General features: G+C 53.7%; 9 protein-coding genes across 9 annotated transcripts; 5 read left to right on the top strand and 4 right to left on the bottom strand.

Moving 5' to 3' along the window:
* Positions 1–125: 125 nt before the first annotated feature.
* On the bottom strand, positions 126–1,695 carry J4E92_001336 (uncharacterized protein; the record flags this gene model as incomplete). Its single annotated transcript, XM_051492748.1, has 5 exons — positions 126–1,114; positions 1,162–1,399; positions 1,445–1,533; positions 1,591–1,611; positions 1,665–1,695. The coding sequence occupies 5 exons, from the start codon at positions 1,693–1,695 to the stop codon at positions 126–128; spliced, it is 1,368 nt and encodes a 455-aa protein (XP_051358260.1).
* Positions 1,696–2,014: 319 nt separating this feature from the next.
* On the top strand, positions 2,015–3,771 carry J4E92_001337 (uncharacterized protein; the record flags this gene model as incomplete). The annotated part of the gene is made up of 4 exons (XM_051492749.1): positions 2,015–2,122; positions 2,443–2,506; positions 2,561–2,986; positions 3,287–3,771. 4 exons carry the CDS (start codon positions 2,015–2,017, stop codon positions 3,769–3,771), a joined length of 1,083 nt encoding a protein of 360 aa, XP_051358261.1.
* A 570-nt stretch (positions 3,772–4,341) lies between these two features.
* Positions 4,342–5,244, top strand: J4E92_001338 (uncharacterized protein; the record flags this gene model as incomplete). The annotated part of the gene is made up of 2 exons (XM_051492750.1): positions 4,342–4,726; positions 4,811–5,244. 2 exons carry the CDS (start codon positions 4,342–4,344, stop codon positions 5,242–5,244), a joined length of 819 nt encoding a protein of 272 aa, XP_051358262.1.
* Positions 5,245–5,840: 596 nt separating this feature from the next.
* J4E92_001339 (uncharacterized protein) lies at positions 5,841–7,050 on the bottom strand (the record flags this gene model as incomplete). Its single annotated transcript, XM_051492751.1, has 2 exons — positions 5,841–5,876; positions 5,953–7,050. 2 exons carry the CDS (start codon positions 7,048–7,050, stop codon positions 5,841–5,843), a joined length of 1,134 nt encoding a protein of 377 aa, XP_051358263.1.
* Positions 7,051–9,872: 2,822 nt separating this feature from the next.
* On the top strand, positions 9,873–11,622 carry J4E92_001340 (uncharacterized protein; the record flags this gene model as incomplete). The annotated part of the gene is made up of 2 exons (XM_051492752.1): positions 9,873–11,338; positions 11,391–11,622. The coding sequence occupies 2 exons, from the start codon at positions 9,873–9,875 to the stop codon at positions 11,620–11,622; spliced, it is 1,698 nt and encodes a 565-aa protein (XP_051358264.1).
* Positions 11,623–11,868: 246 nt separating this feature from the next.
* Positions 11,869–12,263, bottom strand: J4E92_001341 (uncharacterized protein; the record flags this gene model as incomplete). Its single annotated transcript, XM_051492753.1, has 3 exons — positions 11,869–11,973; positions 12,028–12,152; positions 12,209–12,263. 3 exons carry the CDS (start codon positions 12,261–12,263, stop codon positions 11,869–11,871), a joined length of 285 nt encoding a protein of 94 aa, XP_051358265.1.
* A 245-nt stretch (positions 12,264–12,508) lies between these two features.
* J4E92_001342 (uncharacterized protein) lies at positions 12,509–14,719 on the top strand (the record flags this gene model as incomplete). Its single annotated transcript, XM_051492754.1, has 3 exons — positions 12,509–12,565; positions 12,633–13,038; positions 13,107–14,719. 3 exons carry the CDS (start codon positions 12,509–12,511, stop codon positions 14,717–14,719), a joined length of 2,076 nt encoding a protein of 691 aa, XP_051358266.1.
* A 1,183-nt stretch (positions 14,720–15,902) lies between these two features.
* On the top strand, positions 15,903–17,559 carry J4E92_001343 (uncharacterized protein; the record flags this gene model as incomplete). The annotated part of the gene is made up of 2 exons (XM_051492755.1): positions 15,903–17,238; positions 17,297–17,559. The coding sequence occupies 2 exons, from the start codon at positions 15,903–15,905 to the stop codon at positions 17,557–17,559; spliced, it is 1,599 nt and encodes a 532-aa protein (XP_051358267.1).
* Positions 17,560–20,586: 3,027 nt separating this feature from the next.
* On the bottom strand, positions 20,587–21,873 carry J4E92_001344 (uncharacterized protein; the record flags this gene model as incomplete). Its single annotated transcript, XM_051492756.1, has 1 exon — positions 20,587–21,873. One exon carries the CDS (start codon positions 21,871–21,873, stop codon positions 20,587–20,589), a length of 1,287 nt encoding a protein of 428 aa, XP_051358268.1.
* Between the last annotated feature and the right edge of the window lie 772 nt (positions 21,874–22,645).

Consider the following 22,645-nt stretch of genomic DNA (forward strand, 5'->3'; position numbering starts at 1 on the left):
GCATTGTGATACCACTCATAGATGATAGATGTATTATGTAGCCAAACACAATATAGCAAGAAGACGTTTCTCTTGTCGTCATATCATCAAGTCGTTGTCGTACCTTTTTGTTCATATCTCATGTCTCATAGCTTGCCCTTGCCGTCCTCGAGCTCGCAGAACGCCTTGAATGTTACAAGACCCTCTGCGCCCTCCTCGTCCTCGGCATCAACATCGCTCTTGATGACGACCTCAGCAGTGGCACCAACGAAGTAGACGTAGCCCTCCTTGATCTCCTCCTCCTTTGGTCCCACGCTAATCGTTCCCTTGCCCTTGGTGCACAGGATGATGCTTGGTCCATCGATCGGATCAAATGTCGCCTTTCCACCTACCCGGTTAAGCGCAGTCCTTACCACGGCGAATTCGGGGATCGGTGGGTTGTACAGCTTGTTGCTGCTGTTGGAGCTATACGCCGGTGCGTTCAGTCTGACCTGTGAGTAGTCTCTGGGCTCCATCTTCTGCTCGCTAATCGGCGCATAGCTGTACGTCAACATTTTCGTCAGGTTGTCCACGTCCTTGAACTTGGGTGTGAAGCCTGCGCGGACAACGTTGTCAGAGCTCGCCATGCACTCGATGATGTCGCCGGAGAGGTAGGCGTGAATGTCATCAGCCTTGAGGAACATGGCTTCGCCGATGTCGAGCTTAACGTAGTTGAGGAAGAACTGGACGAAGAGGCCAATGTCACCGGGGAATTGGGAGTTTAGGCGTACGACAAGGTCTGCGAGCTCTTTGCCGTCGTTGGAGGGTGGGCCGCCGTCCGCGAACTTGTCGCCCTCAGACTCCGCTGCCTTGATAAGCTCTTCACTGGCAGATGATAGCGCGTCCTTGTCCGTGTTCATGAGCTTTGTAAAGGCAGACTGCAGGGCCTTCTTGTTCTCCTGCATATCCTCCTCTTTGTCCGAAGTCTCCTTGCCGCTGATGGTGTCCTCAAACTTCTTCGCCTCTTCTTCACCGACGAGTTTGCGCAATGAAGGGACGGTCTTCAGGAAGTGTGCGATTTCGGCGAGGGGTCGGAAGCCGCAGAGGCCATCGAAAGGAGTGACCGCAATGGTCATTTCGGGCTTGTGGTTGTCATCTAGTGAGGTCAGTATTTCTGTTGGAAATTTCCGTAACTATGCTGACCTGGGTAGTTCTTGGGGTCGCTCGCATGTAGCTGCTCGGCGAGCTTCTTGTTCGGGTGCGCCTGGATGCTCAGGGCCTTGTTGATGGAGAGGACCTTGAACAGGAAGGGAAGCTTGTTCTCATAGCGCTCGGCAATATCTGTTGACAACAGGGCTTGGTTTTCTTCGAAAAGGTCGAGAAGCGTTCGCTGGGTTTCCTTGTCTTTGGAAGGGAGCGACGGGTGTGTGCCCATCCATAGCTAACCGTGTCAACGACGCGTCAATCGCAAGCTGGAATTTCATACCTCGGCATATGGCTTCTCCTCTTCAATCGAGAAGTCTGAAGCGTTTGCAGCGTGGAACTTGGCGGCTGCCGACTCTTTGCCGACTTTGCCTGGGTTGGTTCAGCATACTGCTGGGGCGAAGGTGAGTGATGACGCGGGGCACGCACCCCAGTCGTAGCTGTTAACACCTGGATTTAGTTAGTCGATGTTGGCTCAAACCAATTTCACTATCTCGACCTACCGCATTCTAGTCTGATAAGAGGGTTCCGCATCTTGAATATGGTTTCGGTCGAGTGTGGAGGTTGCGTATGTATTGCGATGCCGCGAATTGGCGGAGGAGCTCTGGGCGGGGTCCACTTGTTTGGTCCCGCACAATCGTCACCCTGCCGTTGGTTTAGGCTCATCCCCTCTCCCATGACTAGCGTACCCTACCCTGCATCCCGCCGACTACATGCCCCGACGTTGATCATCTGCAGCTACTTCCCTTCCTCCACCTCAGTCTGTCGCTTCCACACCACCACATGAACTACCTGCAGCGCCTTAGGTAACACGAAAAGAGCTGGGGAGTTGACGGGCCACAACTTCCTCAACATGGCAGCCCGCAGCAGGCCCCGTGGTCAGTTGAAGGAGGAGTTCGACGAGGAAAGAGCCCTCTGGAACTCGATCAAAGCTGACGGACGTCGCGTTGATCAACTCATGGTACGAATATACTTTCTTCATTAACACCAGCATTACAATCTGCATCTCCATATCTATCGCCAGCATTCCTCACCATGAGCGAAGTACCGCGTGATCTTCGCGATTCTGACGGCTACTTGGGCCATAACCGAAACAAATATGGAAGAAAACCATATTACTATGACCAAGAAGATACACAGGAGCAGCGGCAACTCTGGGAACAGATCAAGACAGACGCCAGACGCGCCGACAAATGCATGGTATTACACAGACCGTGCCTTGTCGCATGCATTACTTAAATCATCTACACATAGATCCGCTTCCTTGCTGACATGCCGCAGAAAGAGTCGGATGCCTTGCAAGAGAAAATCACCGCCCTCGTCGCAGAACAGTCTGCTCGTCAGCGTTCGTTGCCCAACTGACTACTACGTATTCGTCCCACTGTGCTAACCCGGCTAGACCGCGGCGAGGAAACCTCAGCCCGTATTGATGACGAGCTTGAAGACCTTCTGCGCGAAAACATACGTAATCTAAACGAGGCACAGACCCTTCTCCAGCAGGTCGAAGGCGGCAACGATGTCTCCACTCAGATAGAACTCCTGGCTGCCCTCCGTCAGTCGGAAGAGGCCCCGCCCTCAGCATCACGAGCCACCAGCGTTGGGCACGGAAAGTCTGGACGCGACCGCCAAGGCAAGCGAAAGCATAACGACAACATCGACGACCGCGACAGCATGGCTGCGGACAGTCCTGGAGGTCCCAGTCCGAAGGTCGTTATCAGCAGTCAGAAAGATCGACTGGTAGCCAAGTCGGGCAGTAGCAGAGCAGGATCGGTACCTGTTGCGAGAGAGGGCAGTGTGAAGATGGACGAAGACGACTCGGGTAAGGGTAAGATGGTTCTTCCTCCTTCCAAAACCAAGCCCACAATCAAGTACAAGACCAAGCGTTGAGCTGTACTTTGCTATCGGCGTTCACCTTAGACGGCAGACGATACCCACTGGCATTTTTCCTTTCGGCTTGTTCGAGGTTTGTAGTCGGATAGGCAAGCTCATAATCTCACCTCATCTGATCTCATACTTCTTTTCATGTGCTCATGCCACCATGTACCATCTCTTCTATCACAGCGCCCTTTTTACACATCGTCCCATGTCTCTTCAGACACCACGTCAGCTGACGACATTACTACAGAAATCCGACCACGTCTTTCGCCACAGACCGAGGTCCTCTACCGAAACAACGCGAAGAATCGCTCTTCGGCGTCCTCCATGTCGTTCGAGGGCGAGGGCATCTTATGCCGCGTGACATCCGTAATCGGCGAAGGAAAGCAACGTCGGTACGAAATCATTGATGCTGATCCGGACCCACCGACACCATCAGTTCCATACCGTGCTTCCGTCAATCACCTCATACCCATCCCACCACCCTCATCAAACACCACATTGCCAGACCTAAGCAAAGGAAAGAACGTACTTGCTCTCTACCCAGGCACCACTACTTTCTACAAAGCGGAAGTGGTGGCTGTCTGGAAGCAAAGTGATGGCAAGGTCAAGAAAGAAGATGGTGGCAAAGAAGGAGATGGTGTGGACAATCTCGTTAGGTTGAGGTTTGAAGGTGAAGATGAGGCAGATCGCGAGATGAGTGTAGAAAGGAGGTATGTGCTGCCTGATAGATGAGCGAGTAGCACTTCGGCTCCCCAGGGAGGGAAGGACTTTCGGTCATAGTAAGCTCGCATCGAGTCTCACTGTGAAGTGTTGGATACCATTGGGGGAGGTTGTTCTTTGGCATGGGTTGGCTGCGGATACCTCTTGTGGTGTATTTTTGCTTTTTACCCTCGCATACTTTAGTCACGCTTTCTTTACCTAGTACTATCGATACCTTATCACTAAAAAGTTATACCCATCTGCAATGGTTCGCTGGCTAGTCAAGCCATAGAGAGTGGCCAAGCCGCTAGCACCAAAGCAAGCAAGCGCCATCTGGACACGTCCCAGAGCGCATCGCCAACAAGCCTCAAGACTCCGCAACGCGAACCAACCTGACCCCGCACAAGACGCAGAGAAGCATTCTATACCCCGATCTAGTGTCGCGTCGCTGAGAAGATCTTGGTAGGCGCCTACGATCCCACCATCAGACTTCCAATCCAATCACAAGCCCGACTACCGAAGCCATCAAGCCCGCGCCGCACGCCAACTCCACCAATATCCGCAGCTACCTAATCTCCACCACCCACCCACACTACTGTCGCCATGAACAACTTCTCTTTTCTCGAGTCCTCCCAACAACAAGCCGCCCAGCAACAGCACAATCAAAATCGCCCTCCGCCCTCTCCCTCACATTCACAAGCCGGCAGTATTGCAGGATCGCAAGTTAACGGCGGCGGCCAAAACGGCGTTCCAATGGTTAATGGCCTACCCAGCGGCGGCCAGCAGACGGACATGAACCATCTGTGGGCGGTGGTGCAGCAGCTGAGTCAATTGCTAGAAGAGAACAAGGCGCAAACGAGGGGTATCGTGGAGGGTGTCGCTGCGATACAAGGGAGGGCTGCACAAGAAGGGGGAGGTGAGGTCGGTGGGCTCAATCCGAGAAGTGCAAGTGGAATGGGCATGAGGGAGGTTAATGGAGAGATCAATGGTATGTTAAGTCTGCATTGAGAGGGTTTGGACGGCGATACCACCTGTCTGGACTCGGATGAACACATACTAACCCACATTACAGCAGCGACAGTAGCACATCTACAATCACAGCTCTCGAGCGCGCAAACAACCATCGCATCCCTAACCTCAACCAATACATCGCTCTCCGCCCTCCTCACCGACTACGAATCCGCTTTGACCCTTCTCCTCGATAAACTTCGTCCGTACGCTTATTCGCAAACCTCGGCCATGCTAGCTCTGCACAAACACTACCAGGGTCTTCTTGACCAAGAACGCTCGACATCTATGGCGCTGCGGCTTGAACACGCAGACTGGCAGGCTGGGTTGAGTCGCGTCGCGGAGAACGCAAGGAGTGCATTAAGATGCCAGAGCGAAGTCGAACAAGGATTGAGGGGCAGATGTAAAGAGTTGGGTGAGGAGAATCGCGTGTTGAGACGGATGGTGGGATGGGAAGAGAGGGAAAGTAGTGATGATGAGGGCGAGGACAAGGCATAGTTGGGCTCCTGTGAGATGTCATAGGAGGTACATCTTTCACGCATTTTTGTTATGCATAGCGTTGGCGTTTGGGGATATCACGAGTCAATCACGCTTTAGGAGGGGCATACCCACGGCTGGCGTATTCTTTCACCAATGGGCGACACTGGAGGACAGGAACGTCAAACATACTCAGTTACAAGCTCCCACGTCATTATTAAGCAACCAAAATTACGGATACATTTATCCACGGAAGAAGTAACGTTCACCGAGATTTACATCTGAAAGCGCTTGCATCTCATACACAGGAAGTTATTACATCTCCCACTATACACCACGCATCACTCGACCCCTCGACACACCGACATCTTCACTACCCCCTCCATAACGATAGAAGATCGCAATCCACCCCACGACATGATACGCATCCGCATCCCTCACAACTCCCAAAAAATCTCCTTCAAAACCATGCACGTCATAAGTACCATCGTCTTGATACACAACCGAGGCTACGTTGTGCATCTCGCAAAGGATGGTGTGGCCCTCTGATCTAAGCCAGGAGCGCGTGTCGGCCACGTCTTGTTGCGAGACTGTGGGGTGTGGGGGTGGGAGGTCGGCTAGTTCCGTGGCCGGGGGGAGAGGAAAGAGAGAGTCTGTTGATGGAGATGTTGAGGGTGGAGATGGTGAAGATGGGGATGGAGATTGGGAGCGCGAATGACGGCGCTGTACTTCTCCATAGGGTAGTATTTCAGCGCTCCTGAAATCGTGTAACTCGTGCGAGACTCCTACGACAATCTCTGCGTTTAGTTCTTCCCGGAAACGTTGATGGATAGCATCGTTGCGTGCTATGATAGCTTGCTCAACTGTACCGGTATTCACGGGACTTGTTCCAGGATCGGAAAGTACAAAGCTTTCAGGATGGGGAAGTTCAGAGGGGTCTTGACTGGTTGCGTGCTCGAGAATTTCGCCTTCCTCTAAACCTTCCTCGTCCTCTTGGGAATGGCCAGATGCCCATCGCTCGTGAGTCTCTGAATCTTCGTCAGGCTGACGGTCGTCGTCGTGTTGCTCTTGCTGGTGATCCTCGTTGTCCCCTGCATTCTCCGCGGCCCTCGCTTCGAATTCTTGCATATTCTGCGGGACCCAGACCTCGCCATTCATGTTGGCACCCCTAGTCATCCAGTTCACACAGTTCACTAGCCCAATGCGTCTCGTCTCAAGCTCCTGGCTTGCCCAAGAGTCAGCAAGACCGTCTTCGCTGAGCCTGTTCCGGATATGATTCGCTACGATAAGCTCAAGCCAGTTGTCCCCGATGTCTTCATGCCAGTCGCATATGAACTCGTACGCTTGGTGATGATGTTCACGATGCCATGCCCTCCTTGATTCGCATGGAATGTACACGAGATCCGGGTGATCAGTCCGGATTTCTCCATCGTAATATGAGTCAGCGTAAGTCATAAGCCAGTAGTAAGCCTCGCGGTTGTATACACCCTCGTTGTGCCCTTCTTCGTTATCGCGTATTTGTTCGGGTGTCAGAGCATTAAGGAGACAGAAGACCGTGCGGCACATGGGACAGGCGTTGCGGTTCTCACTGGCTGAATTCATCCAGTGGAGACAACATTCATTGTGGAAGATGTGGCCGCATGGAAGGCGCACTGCAACGCCATTGTCCCAGTTGAAGTCTTCCCAGCATATACTGCAGGACTCGGGAAGCTGCTCGGAGTACTGAACGGACCCATCCATGGTAGCTATGAATTGCCCCATTGCGGGCAAGTCTGGCATGACACCATTTTGCTGGTCAGGAACTGAAGCGGAAGTTTGCATCGACATGGTTGAGTTGAGTTAGGGGTGTTGCTTGCTTGAAAGTTGGGGACAAACGAGTGGAAGCTTATATACAGACTCCTTGGGGTTCATCGGGTCTTTCCCACAGAGAAAGCGATGCTCAGTACATGGCGCAGGTAGGATAATTCACTTCGCGCATCGCCACAACTATATACCCCACATATACTGCTACCTATAGCCATTCACTATGAAGGCAGTCACATGGCCATATATAAAGCGCTAGAAGCGGAATTACCCACCGCTGCAGTCCACACTAAGAACACATTCGCACAACACACTCAACCAGCTCGCACACCCTGCGCTGACATGGCGTCCAACAACCTCCCCAGCCTCGAGCACTTCCTCGACGAGCGAATCCGTCAACAAGCACAAGACTTTGGGGCCACCGATGACACCAACTGCGCCATCTGTCTGGAGCTCCTGCAAGTAGACTCACAAGATCCGAGTACCCGCGTTGCTCAACTCCCCTGTCAACACATACTGCACCTCCACTGTCTACGAAACATGACAGAAGGTTACACCGAGAACCGCAACAAGTGCCCGAGCTGTCGACAAGAGCTCTTCGAGCTAAACCTGCTACCACCAGCAAGGGAAGCGCTAGCGCGGAAAGAAAAGGAGACGTACTACGATCGTGATGCCTCTTTTGACACCAAGCGCTATACCGAGCTATTGGCGATCACCGACAACCTTTTCGACGAGCAACTCAGACTCCATGGATCTGGTGCGGAGTGCTATGTCGGGATTCCAAAACGTGTATGCGCATCGCGGATCCAGGCGGGGCTGAGATGGGTTATGATATGTGAGATGCACGCTGCGGCTGAATCCGCATGGTTGGAGCTTGAGGTTGCTCGGCGTGTGGAGGACCAACTTAGACACGCTAATATGTTGGAGACTTGGTCCGGTCGTATCTTCATGGGTGCGCTGGAGGTTATGCAGGATATGTTCGAGGAACAGTTCCAGTGTTCGGATGATGAACGCGAGCCCGAGGACCGTGTTTCGGTAATGGACGAGGATGAGGTTGAGGAGGATGATGAAGGAGATGAAGGAGATGAAGAGGAACATGAACGGCCAACCCCGCAGCCGTTGAGAGGATCCATGAACGAGATTTTCGGCGGAGCTCTTTCAGCGCCGTGGACCCCTACATCTCGAGATTATCGTCCAACCGAACAGTCTCCAAGCCCTCCGAGGGTTACACCACGGCGGTGGTCAACCCAAAGTCTCCCACTACCAAGCCCGGATACGACATTGATGGTTGAAGACTGGCGCAGAGAGACGCAGTCAGCACCGTCAGCTGCAAGTTCACCAACGTTTTCAAATACATCATCAGACGACATGTTCGCAGCCCACGTATTGAATAATGTCGGCCGACAAAACCAAAGCGCTCAGCAGCGTTTCGTCCAAACCCGCGAGAGACTTCGGCGAGACCGAGTCATCGTCCTTGAGGTACTTAACGTGGCCTCGGCGGAAATATATGGGAACCGGGCGCGGCGGATCAAACTGCTTTCTGGAGTTGTAATTGGGATTGTGAGGGATGTTGATGGATATGACATGGTGGGTAGCATGGCGGTATTTTGGCGCTGGAAGCCACAGGGTTGATGTGCTTCGAGTGCGTTTGGACGTCAGAATGACGGGTGATGGGTTGGTTTGCAGGCTACAAACGCTGTTTGTGCGTTCGAGTAGAGGGGTATCAATTGGTTTGTTTGCTTCGATCGTTTGAGGTTCGTGGCGCCTGACCTTCGCGCCGCCTCGTCGTGACGACATGGTGTTTTGGGAAAGGTGATGGCGTCATTGACGAACGACGTTCACGCCGACAGCGCACGTTGGACGTCACGTTGATGAAGAGTTCGTCCCATGTACTTCCCCCCTCTAGCGCCATCTCAGATGTATAAGTACCTCTCCAATCCCCTCAACTTCTTCTTTCCTCACCACTCAGACATGGTCTGACCAAAAATGACAACCCTCACATGGGATGTCTGTCCAAAAACACGATTCCTACCCTGTCATGGGTTTTGCTGGCGTTGAAAAGAAGATTGCGATGTCGATCGATATGACTTGAGATGGTCTATTGACATGGCGCACTAAATTATGATTTGAGACGTGACTCTGAACATGACTTTCGCACCAGATTTTCGTACCCAAGCACAAAAGACATGGATAAAAATAGGAGGTTTTTGAATAAGCAATGATTAGAATAACGGACGAATAACCATCCCAACTCGCATGCCCAGACGTCCGCTCGCTAACCCCCGTCCTTACCCCAGACTTCTACCTCGGCACAACTAGCAATCCCCCGCTTATCGCACCTCACCACTTTCACTTCCGTCCCCCGTCCGAGTCCACTTCTAACGCAATCGAGCTACCCGACGTGCTGTCTTCGACTAGTTGCCCCGTTTATGCAGCGGCGTCAGCAGAGATGCCTCGGGGTAGAGTAGAACCGGTGGATGGGTGCGCTGGGTTACACCATGCATGTATCGCGACTTCCCATCTCGAAAATTGTCGTTGTTATATTTCAGACATTCGGATCACTAAGCAGAAGAAGGAATCGGTAGAACGTAAGTTACTCTTCCTGTGTGTACGTGTACTTGATTGAGTGGTCGCTGATGGATGCCGAGTAGGATTTCGCTGACGTCTATATCGCCGGGCGTCTGACTCTGCAAGCCATCAACAAGGGCTACGGCACGGAGCACATCGTGGATACCAATAGTGGGCCAAGAACCAAGAGTGATAAGAGTGGACCCCGTCATTACAAGTTGATTCTCCTCCTCGACATCTTTGCGACGTTTCCTTAGCCAGCACATTGAACCGCCACCATGGTGATCAAATCCCGCTATTCGTTCCCTATACCCCAGGTCTCACTACCAACGTACATCTTCGACTCGCCTACTGTGGAACTACCGAAGGAGCCATTCTATCTTTCGGCAAGCGAACCTGACAAGTACAACATCTCCTTACACGATCTCCGTCTCTATGCGAAACGCTTCGCTTCAGGTCTGCGGCGCGCAGGCCTCCAACCAGGAGACCGCGTGTTGCTCTACTCGGGAAATACGCTCTTCTTCCCAGCAGTAGTGATGGGTATCGTCATGGCAGAGGGTGTCTTTACCGGCGCAAATCCCACTTACATTGCCCGGGAGCTAGCGTACCAATTGAAAGACAGCGGAGCGCGCTTCATGGTATGCGCAGAGGGCAGTTTGGACACAGGGATCGCAGCTGCGAAAGAGATCGGCATGGGTCCTGAGCGCATCTTTGTCTTCGACGATGGTGTTGCCACGTTCGAGGGCCGTAAAGTGGAGAAGAAGACGGAACGCGGAAATGTCCGCCACTGGACTGAACTCCTCGATACGCCAGAACGCGGCGACGCATATTCATGGCCCGACTTGAAGACACCTGAAGAGCTCGATCGCATAGTTGCGCTGAACTACTCCTCGGGTACGACTGGTGTCGCAAAGGGTGTCATGATAACGCACAGAAACTACGTCGCAAACTGCAGCCAGCAGATCCACATCCAGACCACCAGTCCCGACTACCATGAGAAGCTAAAGACGAAGAAGTACCTTTGCTTCCTGCCCATGTATCACGCTATGGCACAAGCAATCTTCTGTTTCGGTGCCGTAAAACAACGCGTACCGGTTTACATGATGCCCAAGTTCGACTTTGTCGAGATGTTACAGAATGTGCAAAAGTACCGCATTACGGACATGGTTCTGGTACCCCCGGTCATCGTGGCCATGGCAAAGCACCCAGCGACGAAGAAGTTCGACTTGAGCTCCGTGACGGGCGTGTCTTCGGGCGCTGCCCCACTCGGTCGGGAGGTCATTGAGGAATTCGAGCGCCTATGGCCAAATGGCCAAGTCAACGTCAAGCAAGGCTACGGCATGACGGAAGTCACCTGCGCAGCAACGACATTCCCTCCTTCGGCCTACTCGTCCAGCTTCTCTGTCGGCGAAGTTCTAGCAAACTGCGAAGCAAAGATCGTTGTAGATGACGACGGCAAGGTCGAAGCGCCACAAGGCGAGAGAGGCGAGATCTGGGTCCGCGGACCTAACATCATGAAGGGGTACTGGAACAAGCCCGACGCGACCAAGGAGACTCTCACAGAAGATGGGTGGTTGAAGACGGGAGACGTGGCCTACGTGGATGAACAGAACCACTTCTTCATAGTTGATAGGAAGAAGGAATTGATTAAGGTCAAGGGTCTACAGGTTGCACCGGCGGAGTTGGAAGCGCTGCTGCTGGACCACCCAGATGTGCAGGACGCTGCTGTTATTGGCGTCAAAGCGTAAGTTTGCCCGCATTCTCTGCTGTCGTGATCAATTGCTAACTTTTATCAGTAATGGCGATGAATTGCCTCGCGCGTACATTATGCCTCAGTCGCCCGACAAGGCGACTCCAGAGACTGCAGAGAATATCAAGAAGTGGCTGGCTGAGCGTGTTTCTAGACATAAGCGCTTGGAAGGTGGTGTGCATTTCATTGATGCGATCCCGAAGAATCCTTCTGGCAAGATTCTGAGGAAGGAGTTGAGGGAGAAGGCTGCGCTGGAAGATACCAAGGCGAGGTTGTAGTTCTAATAGAGGCGTTCATAGAGGTAGAATCTCTATTAGATAGCGGATCAGCGTTCAGTATGAATCGTAGGCTGATCGCATACGGGGTCAAATCAGAGCTGTATTTTCTTGCTCCAACGCCTTTCGTCCAGAATACCAAGTGGCCCAGAAACATGGATTTGATGTCTTCGTGATTCTTGCTGCTTTGATATATACATGCAGCATGCTCCGCCTGTGACCGTCCTGGATCATACCCGCATTCTGACTCTAGTTGCTTCGCTGTCCGTTCTTGGCTGCCCTCAGCTCGTCCATCTTCTTGACCCGCTCCTTGAACTCGTCGTACTGGCACTTTTCGTATGAATGCCTCTCGTTCTAGAATTCCTGTCAGCCGCCCGCTCTGGCCCTTCTTCATCCATTCTTGCGTACCTCGCACTTCCATGGTAGGTAGTACTCCTCGTACCGACACCGGTTCAAGGGGATAAGAAGATGTGCGCATGAGTCTCGGTAGGGGAGGGGTAGTTTGGCGGCGCTCATTTCCTCGCGGGTAGCCTCTGCGATCCCGTCAGTCTCTATTACTTGGATGCGTAGGATGCGTGGGCCGGCGTACTCCTCGGCTCGCCATCAAGGCCGACGGCATGCTTGATGGTTTCTGTAACAGTCATACTGGCGGCCCGGGGTGTTGTTTATCGTCAATGGCGCGCGGGGGGCTGGTGGGCGGAGGGTCGTCGGCGGGCGAGCTTGGTGAGGTTCACTTGGTGTCGGCAAAGGCAGCTGATGACCCCGACGCTTGGCAGGGCAGTCGCGAACGCGGACTCCAACGCGCCTTCCCCCAGGTCTGACGCGAACCGCAGACACGCCTTCACGAAATCACTTGACACGCCCCGAGACACCTTCTACAGCTAACCGAATGGTGAAGATGCCCCCCGCGCCCGATGGCAAGATTTACTCGGCAACATACAGTAATGTGCGCACTCCCCACTGCTTGCGACACCTCACCTTTGCGACGATGCACTGACAAAGCCCGCCTGCAGGTCCCCGTCTACGAGTGCAATGTCAACGGCAACCATGTCATGCGCCGCCGCGCCGACGACTGGATCAACGCGACCCATATCCTCAAGGTAGCCGACTACGACAAGCCAGCGCGAACCCGCATCCTCGAGCGCGAAGTCCAGAAGGGCGTGCATGAAAAGGTCCAGGGCGGTTATGGCAAATACCAGGGCACATGGATACCGCTGGAGGAGGGCCGCCATCTGGCAGAGCGCAACGGCGTCCTGGACAAGATGCGCGCCATCTTCGACTATGTCCCTGGCGACCGCAGCCCTCCTCCTGCGCCCAAGCATGCGACTGCTGCGTCGAATCGCATGAAGCCGCCCAAGCAAACTGCGGCTGCGGCTGCTCGGAATGGTAAAAACGTCTATTCGCTTGAGTCTATGCAGTGTAGGAGGTCACTCTCATTGGTCGTTGTCAGGCATGGATACGGGAGATTGGGCTGACTGATATCGCAGCATTCGTAACCACCAGCGCACAGTCGCAAGTTAGCGAAGAGCCGTACGAGGCCTCTCAGATCAGGTCGCAGATCTTCCGCGAAGAGACACCGGACAACGAGACTGTCATTTCCGAGTCGATGCTGGGCGACGCAGACATGCTGGATTCATACTCGACGGGCGGCAACAGGAAGCGCAAGAGGGGGATGGATCAAATGTCTCTGCTCGACCAGCAACACCAAATATGGGCAGATCAGCTGCTGGACTACTTCATGCTGTTAGACCACGAATCCGCCGTCTCATGGCCTGAACCACCGCAGAGCATCAATCTGGACCGCCCGATCGACGAGAAGGGACATGCGGCCATGCATTGGGCGGCGGCAATGGGCGACGTGGGGGTCGTGAAGGAATTGATACATCGGGGAGCGCGTATTGATTGTCTGTCGAACAACCTAGAGACACCCCTAATGCGCGCCGTCATGTTCACCAACAACTTTGACAAGGAGACTATGCCCAGCATGGTCAAGATCTTTCAGCAGACAGTTCACCGGACAGATTGGTTTGGAAGCACTGTGTTCCATCACATCGCAGCGACAACGAGCAGCTCAAACAAGTACGTTTGCGCGAGGTGGTATCTCGACTGCATCATCAACAAGCTGTCGGAAACCTGGATACCAGACGAGGTCACACGGTTACTGAACGCAGTAGACCAGAATGGCGACACGGCGATCATGATTGCTGCGCGGAACGGGGCGAGGAAATGCGTACGGAGTTTGCTGGGACGTAACGTCTCCGTAGACATAATGAACAAAAAGGGCGAGACGGCAGACGATCTGATCAGGGAGCTCAACAGCCGACGACGAACACATGGACGCCCACGGCAGGCTTCATCGTCACCTTTCGCGCCGCCACCAGAACACCGACTCAACGGACACGTCCCACATCTAGATGGAGGCCCGCTAATTCCAGTGCCATTTCCCAGCATGGCTGTCCGAGAACCTATTCAGTACCGCTCACAGACCGCTTCAAATCTCATGAACAAAGTCGCGCCAACGCTGCTAGAAAAGTGCAAAGAGCTAGCCGAGGCATACGAATCCGAACTGCAAGAGAAGGAGGCAGAATCCTTCGACGCAGAACGCGTAGTCAAGCGGCGCCAAGCCGAACTCGAAGCCGTACGGAAACAAGTCGCCGAGCTCCAGCTCATGTCGAATGGTATACACATCGACCTCAACGACGACGAAGCAGATCGGCAGCAAGAAGAAGAACTGCGGTTACTTGTGGAAGAAGCCGAGTCCCTACTTGAGATTGAACAAAAAGCCGAACTCCGCCGCCTATGCAGTAGCATGCCACAGCAAAACGCCGACACTTCGCCTGTGGATGTAACAGAGAAGATGCGACTAGCCCTCCTACTCCACCGCGCGCAACTCGAGCGGCGAGAACTCGTCCGAGAAGTTGTGAGTAATCTCAGTGTGGCAGGCATGAGTGAGAAGCAAGGCACGTATAAGAAGCTTATCGCAAAAGCGCTGGGCGAGCGCGAGGAAGACGTCGAGTCCATGTTACCGGAGATTCTGCAGGAGTTGGAGGAGGCGGAGACACAGGAACGGGCTGAGGGGCTGGATGGTAGTCCGTTGTAGGGCTTTTGTGGTGAGGTTTTGGGCTGGGTTGGTTTGGTGGATTAACGAGTATTTATGATCAAGATAGCGAGACATCTATCTCTTAATGTATACATGTATTCAAGTCTGGTCTACCGTTTGGCGATATGTCTTTCTCGCAAGCTACTCGCCTTCATCAACATTGCCAAGAGGATGTCGTGCGCCAAGTTGGATCAACTTTCACGTGTCGCAAGCATGCCATGTGGGTACGCACCTGTCGGGGTGCATACGGCTGGAGTATCAAGACGTTTCCAAGGTTTATAACGCATCTTATACAAGGAAGGAACTAAACAGATGCGCTGAAGTCTACAATGGTACAACAAACAGGTCTGTAGTTATCCGAAGACGATATAGCCTCCTTAGCTTTTTTCTATAGTTAGACTTCGCGGGAGATACGTGCCCAGTCTTTTCCCTGGATGCAGTAATGGGTGCTTGCAAAGGCAGGATCGCTTGCGAAGACATAGAGAGCCGAAAATGAACAAAGGCGGGCTGGACTGTAAGAGCATCACTCGTGTCTTATCTCTACAAGTCTTGTGCGCCTTCTATTCTATTAGTTTTCAAGGGGCAACCACCACGTCTCTCCCCTCGACCAACGACGGCCCCCAGTTTCCAACCCAAAGTACCTAGGTTACCGCGTGTATCTCGAAAACATCCGGCCGCGCTCATGGTTCGTGAGTGTGCCGCTAATGCGAGACACTCGCTGGCACATGGGTGCCTAGGTGGTGTGCGTGGGGTTATTATCTCTCACATGACCCTAGATGCAAGGCGGCTCGCTCTCACGCATGAGGCTAAGCTATGACGTGCTCAGGCGGAACTGCGGTCGACACCCAACCTTCGTGACGGACGTGATGGAGCCGCAGAGCGTGTCTTTGGAGGATGGAGATGAAAGGGGGAGCGTCTAAGTTTGTGGGCATGCTGGGACGCGTGGGCACGGAGGTAGCTGGCGCGCGATTGGACACTGGGCTCTTGGAGCGGAGTTCTCGCGGAGGTTACGGCACCTGGGGATGCAGGGGCCGCATCGCATTGTGAACACCTGGATATCGCCAGCTGCTTACCACTGTCCAAGACAGCATAGTGTCCTGCCGCCCAAGACTATCACACGCGTGCAGCGGTCCCACTCACCTACCATCCGGTACTGTCATTCGCTTGCGCCTCCACTCACCTTATGCCTGCTGAGTCCATACCGCTGAGGAAGAAGCCTCCGCCGCATCCTCGCAAGACCCTCGTCCACACCCTCTCCGAAGACTTCACCCTCGAGCCCCCAAATAGAAGTACCTCGCCCGTCGTCGCTTCCGGGTCGAGTTCTCGCCAACTCTCTCGCACACGCTCTTCGTCGCGCCAACATCGCAAAGCCAACGGCAAGTCAGCGCTCAGAGAACCAGACAGCCCTGGCAATTCAGAACTCGAGTTCGACGACTGGGATGAACACGACGCGGCCATGCCGTCAGATCTGAGACCCTCATTGGACCATGCCGAGTATGGGCGCGCGAATGCGCCCCTGCTCGGGCGCAAGACGGAGGACGACAACATGGACGACGGGTTGCTGGGAAGGAGCACACATCACTTCCACGAGCGGGATCCCGAGATGCAAGCCAAGCATGAGACGCGGAAGAAGTACACCTACGCCGCCTTTCTGCTTGCGCTGAGTCTGGTGAGCTTCACAGTCCAGACCGAGACGGCGGTATACATCCAGCATCAGTTGAAATGGGAGAAGCCGTACTGCATGCTGTACATGACGCACGGCTCGTGGATAGTACTCTGGCCCGCAACCCTCTTCCTGCTGCGACTCCAGCACTGGAACGAGCCGTGGCCGACCTTCTGGCGGCGCCACGTCCAGCTGCTGCGCCAAACCGCCCTCATGGTCCAGCACCAGAACCTACACCCCACGCCGCGCCAATCCCAAGTCTCGCCCGTCCGCTACATGCTCAAGATGACATCCTTCATCACATGCGCCCTCACCCTCGCAGGAGGAAGTTGGTACGTTGCCGTCAACCAGACGACAGCCAGCGACTTGACCGCCATCTACAACTGCTCCGCGTTCTTCGCCTACGCCTTCAGCATCCCCATTCTCCACGAAAAGGTCCGCGCCTCCAAAGTCGTCGCCGTGGCCATCGCCATCGTGGGCGTCTTCGTCGTCGCATACGGCGACCAGTCCCCCGCAAAGCACGGTTCTAAATCCGGAGGCGGAGCCGGCGGCGACAAGGCGCCCCCGTCGCACGAAGCTGAGAACCGCGCTTTTGGCAACCTCGTCATTGGCATTGGCAGTGTCTTGTATGGCCTATACGAAGTGCTGTACAAGAGGCTGGCGTGCCCACCAGAAGGCGCCGCACCGAACAAAGGTGTTATCTTTGCGAATCTGTTTGGTAGTTTAATCGGCGCGTTCACCTTGAGCGTGCTATGGATCCCGCTGCCTTTCTTGCATTACATGGGATGGGAATTGTTTGAGCTGCCGCATGGAGAGCAGGCGTGGATGATGGCTATCAGTGTGCTGGCCAATGCTAGTATGTTCCCCTCCTTCGCTCCTTCCCCATAACATTGCAATACTAACGTTGTACGCAGCCTTCTCAGGAGCCTTCCTCGCGCTCATCTCCCTCACCTCGCCCGTCCTCTCCTCCGTCGCCGCCCTCCTCACCATCTTCATCGTCGCGCTCGTCGACCAGCTTCTACCCCCGCCGCTCAATTCGCCTCTTACACCCGCGGCTATTGTCGGAGGACTTCTCATCATCGGCGCGTTTAGTCTGCTGTCTTGGGCGAGCTACAAGGAGATGGATGAGGAGAGGAGACACAAGCTGGAAGAGGCGCCTAGTGAATTGGATGATTAGATGGGCGCGTCCAACCAACGACGATCCCGATTTCAAGCCTGTTTTCCAAGCCAAACGTACTACTGGGATTCCTCAATCTTTCTTGAAGAAAGTTGAAAAGCTAGTCGACGAAGAAGCTGCAAAGGGCGTCATGTTGAACGCCGACGGAGAGTATGTTCAGGTCATGGCATGCTGGTGTTTTGTCGGCTTCGGCTGGGTAGAACTTCTTTTGTTCTTCTTTTTGGGAGAGTGCTTCGCACTTGCATATTTTGGGTGGTTTATCCGGGATGATACATTTCGGACTTCGTTACGCGCCGCAGATGAGGCATCATATTGGGTTAGAATCTTTGGAATTACTTGTCGTACTTTGGTTTGGCCAGGCCATAATAGTATAGCATGCATAGATGGGCGTTTATTTAGGCGTTGCAGAGGGTAGACTATAACGTCACCCCGGTCGTTAGAATGGAATTCTGGTTCAGTTTACTACGTTTGTTCTGTGGTGTTCACTTGTTTGTCTGAAGGAAACGGCATGACGGGTGCACTGTTTGGGTCGGAAGTGAGCGATATCAGTGTTATTACAAGTAGAAAGATGAAGAAGTAAAGGTGATGCAATGATACGGGTGTCGTTGTAATATCGCTATCGGGATGTTGGGTGCGGCATTGGTTGACCCTGGACGTGAACCTGGGTAGTGGAGACTGGATGAGGAGAAAGGGTCTCTTTGGATAAGGACTTACGAGGGCAGAAGATGGTATATCAGTAGGTGTTCAGCCACTTTCTAGTCTTTTGAAAGCATTTCTTGATATTTCAGCCAGTCCGTTGTGGTGGCTTGCGCTCACACTGTCGATCGCTGTTTCTTGTAAAGACGAGGCACGCGTCGTCCCTGAATTCCAAGGTTACATGAACTTTTGTGATCACGGACCGCCGCTGTCGGACGCATCGAGATGACTCAAAAGACTGCTTTCACATGCAAATGCACAGCATGGTCGACCCTGAGTCTCAACAGTACCAAATGCATATACATTGGAAGCGAAGAGCTGCTAACCCTCCGGAGCTCAAAGACGAGGCGATAGAGCATACACCTGCATCACGACTTGCTCGCCATTACAGCACGAGAACCCCCCTGAAGTATGTAAGCAACTCAGTACAAGAGGGCTGGTGGACCTAGTACCTCAATCCCCCAAGATTCTCCTCCTTAACCAGATACCAAACGATTTCTTTGTCAACGACTCTCTCAACATCTTCTATCCTCCATTTGCGTGCGTTCAGCGACTTGATACCCATCTCCTCGTTCTAGCCATGCCTCTCCTACAGTCAGTACCAGATGCGAAGGATGTCGACGTACCCAGGCCGTTGCGTATCGACAGGTCAAGGTCAAGACATTCGCCTCCTTCTTCGCCGTTGCCGGCGGCTCAGCAACAGTCTCGTCGGTTTGGGACGTATATTCCGCTGGGTGTTCCCCTTACTCCTTCACCACAGCCTCGTCCAGTGTCAGAAGTTTCTGGCTCGCAGAGAGTAGCTCACAGTCCATTGCCACGAGTTCAGCCAGTGCCAGATCGTTCGCCGCCGCCTTCTTCAATTCCGTCGCCGGTGGCTCAGCAGCAGCACCGCCGAGTAGAAGGCTCTGGCTCGCTGAGAATTTCCCACACTCCATCATCACGGGCTTCGTCTTCTTCGAGTCAGCAGCAGCATCGTCTCGTGGAAGACCCAGCTTCGCTGAGAGCTCGTCAATATCCGTCTCCACAGGCTCAGCGGGTGCCAGTTCGTCAAGATGGCGAAGCACAGAACCGGTTGCTTGTCACCAACTCAGCAGTTACTACGCCTTCGACGTCGCCATCACCATTTCCGCAACAACCTCGCCGACTAGAGCTGTCTACTCCGATACCCTCTCGCACATCCTCAACGCCCTCACCACTTCTACAGCCAGTAGACACCCCTCATCGTGACTCCGACACAAAGACTCCACTGTAAGTCCCCCTATATATCCTCCTCTTTCCCCACTACTGCTTTTGTCTTCCAACTTGACTCTAACAACATTACTCCCCAGCAACACCCTAAACATCAGACGCAGACTCACAAGTCTCGCATTCAACGAACCAAACACCCCTTCTACAACCCTAGGAAACTCCGTACCAGTCCCCACAGTCGACACACCCAAGCCCTCCACCTCAGCCTCAACCTCATCCACCTCAACAGCCCAATCCGCCTTTCCACCCGACAAACAGCCATCATCATCACCACCAGCAACACCAACAATAACGCTCACCCTCCCCGCCCCCCTAACAACCACACTCGCCAGCCCCCAAACCAGCACGCCCATCCCCCCTGACACCACCATCCCACCAGCACCACCACCGGGACCCAAACCGCGACACCGCACCCCCCTCCAACTAACCCGCTCCCTAACGACCAAGCTAAAAAAACCACTCGCCGCCCTCTCCCTCCTCACCGCCCGCCGCTCCCCACCGGGTACCACAACCGTAAGCCGCGTAGCAGCCGCAACACAGAATTGGCTGTGTACCGCAACGGCCATGTCGCGGACTGGCGGCGGGTTTGGCATTGCGTTTGAGAGCAGTACGAGGAGTGCGTTGGGGGAGGTGCTGGAGGAGAATGGGTATGTGGGTCGGAGGGTGGAGAGTCCGGTTGGGGATAGGGCGGGGGATGATGGGGAGGAGGAGGATGAGGGGGAAGATGAGGAGACGGTGGTGCAGAGGGCGGTTTTGTTGGAGAGGTTTGCATTGTTGAATTTGGAGGCGGGGACGAGGAGGAGGAGGGGTGCGACGGTTAGTCGGGTGGAATGATGGGCGTGGGGTTATGGGGTAGAGATGGTGGATGGTGAGGGTGGGATTGTTGGGGGAGGTTTGGATGATAGCTATGGTTTGGGTTAGAGGTGTGGATTTGTTGATTGTTAGACTACCTAGGTATACCCGACACCAGCAATGGAGTCTTATACCCATTTCTTCTTCTCGGATCTGTAGTCTTTTAATGGAGTCTTTTTTTCTTTTTCTTTTAAAACCACCCATCTGCATTCTTCATGGTCTTTTTGAGTCTTAATCAAAAGGTACCCTCCTCAACCCCCTCGCACCACCTTTCCTCGCCTCACCCTCCGCGCCAACCGCAGCCGGCACGCGAATACCACAGCAATCACCCCAACCCGCACTCGCATGTACATGTCTCTTCCCCGTCTCATCATCAAACACCTTGACCTCCCCACCCTCTTCTTCCTCTTCCTCCTTCTCAACACCCGCCTCCTCTTCCGTGCTCATACCCTCAACAGGCGGCACCAAACTGCCAAACAAGAAATGTTGCATAACAGGTAATTTCTCCAGAATCTCCTTGCGGAACATCTTCCGCATTCCCGATTCGATCTTCGCCCAGGACTTCGCAGAGGATATGTCGTCCAGCATGGGTGAATGCCAGCGCAGACCCTCGACGTTCTTGACGGAGTTGACGAAAGATATTTGATCCAGGTAGAGAAATTCCTTGCTCTCCTCTTCCAGTACCAAAGCATTGTGTATGCTCTTCGGTGTGATGTAGGGGTGATGAAGCAGTTGCGCTGCGCCGAACAAGAACGGAAGGAACTGGTAGTCGTCCAGGCCCCAGACACCATGCGAGCCCGCTGGCTCGAGGTAGTATGATTCCTGGACGCGACGCATCAGGTGGAGGTATGCGGGGAGGACGACGAGGGCGAGCGCAGGGAAGGTAGTATCGGGGAGTATGCCGATGCGATTTAGACAGAGCAGCCAGAGGAAGAAGTTGAGTTCGTGGCCGGATCCGTAGTCTATTCTTCGCTTGTTTCCGAAGGAGTTGTGGAGGTATGTTGCGATCTCATCGACCTGCGCCTTGTTGCTCAACCCGAGCTTCTCGTGCCACAACGGCAACACTGTCTCGACTTCGTCGAGGAAGGTACGGAAGACTGGGTTGCCGAAGCGCGAGCCTGTGTCTTCTGGTGGACATCTGTCTAGCACTTTTTCCGCCTCCGCTAGTATCTGCACGACTGTCTTGACTGTGTCTGTGACTTCTTCATCTTTGATGCTCGAGATGCTGCGGTCGCGTACTGAGTCGGCGATGCCGAACACGAATGCTTCGACCAGCGTGCATGTCTTGCTCTTGAGAAATAGCTCGTGATCCTCTGGGCTCAATATGCGCCTCGAAGGTCGCGTGTACGTGTGTCTCTCTAGATTCGGCGGCGCGGGTAACGAGGGCGTCGGTGGGGGAGGGGCAGACGGCGGTTCTCGCGATGTGGGGGCGCGTTTGCGGGGGATGAGCTTGGGAAGTTTGGCGCTGAGGTCTGGCGGAGGTGACGGGATGGCTGGCGGTTGCGTCTGTGTCATCATGTTGTGTACTTTATGTGTTGGTTGCTTAGGTGTGGATTGTTAGGGTGCTCAGCGTTAGAGGCGCGTGGAAAGTGGAGGAACGGGCCGCGGCTCCGTGAACGTCATTCGCGACTTTCATCGAAGGTTCGTTACACCAGACTAATCTATCGAAGCTTCCGTTGCATTCAGAGAACGGGACAAGATGACATCGCTGTATCACTACACATCCCCGCCATTTTCTCTGTTCAGATGAGATGCATATGCAGCCTTATGAACACCATAGATCTCACATCCTCAATCTGTCTCTACAGCGCACAAGACGTCACTCATTACACAAAGTCTCGCACAAATGTCGTTACACGCGTCTTCGGAAGCAAGGGAACGCCTCCGTCGTACCAGCCTTATCGGCAGGGCGCAGCGTGATGTCAGATCGTTGCAGCCGACTCCATCGTGCAAAGTAAACGATGCACGTCTTGGCTTGATTGAGCATTATACAGGTTACAGTGAGCATGCTCTCATCATCTTCGGGAGCACTTCTGGTTTTCAAGCGAAAGACGATGTCATGTGGGGCTTGCGCATTCAAGTTCCATATGAGCTTGAGTTCTTCTCTGAGATTTCTCGGTGCGTTCGATCGCGCCGTTTCTTTCTTACTTTGAAATGGATTGCTATCAATTCATGTCAGTTGTTCCATGCCATCATCTGTTCCTGATGATGCTGCTGTGTCTTTCTGTTTCATTTGAGAAGTTCGCACGGCTTTTGTGTCTACATGGTGGATCTCTTTCTCATACGAAAG

The sequence above is a fragment of the Alternaria infectoria genome, assembly GCF_024043175.1.
Source record: "Alternaria infectoria strain BMP 0036 chromosome Unknown scaffold_1, whole genome shotgun sequence".
Taxonomy (NCBI): Eukaryota; Fungi; Ascomycota; class Dothideomycetes; order Pleosporales; family Pleosporaceae; genus Alternaria; species Alternaria infectoria.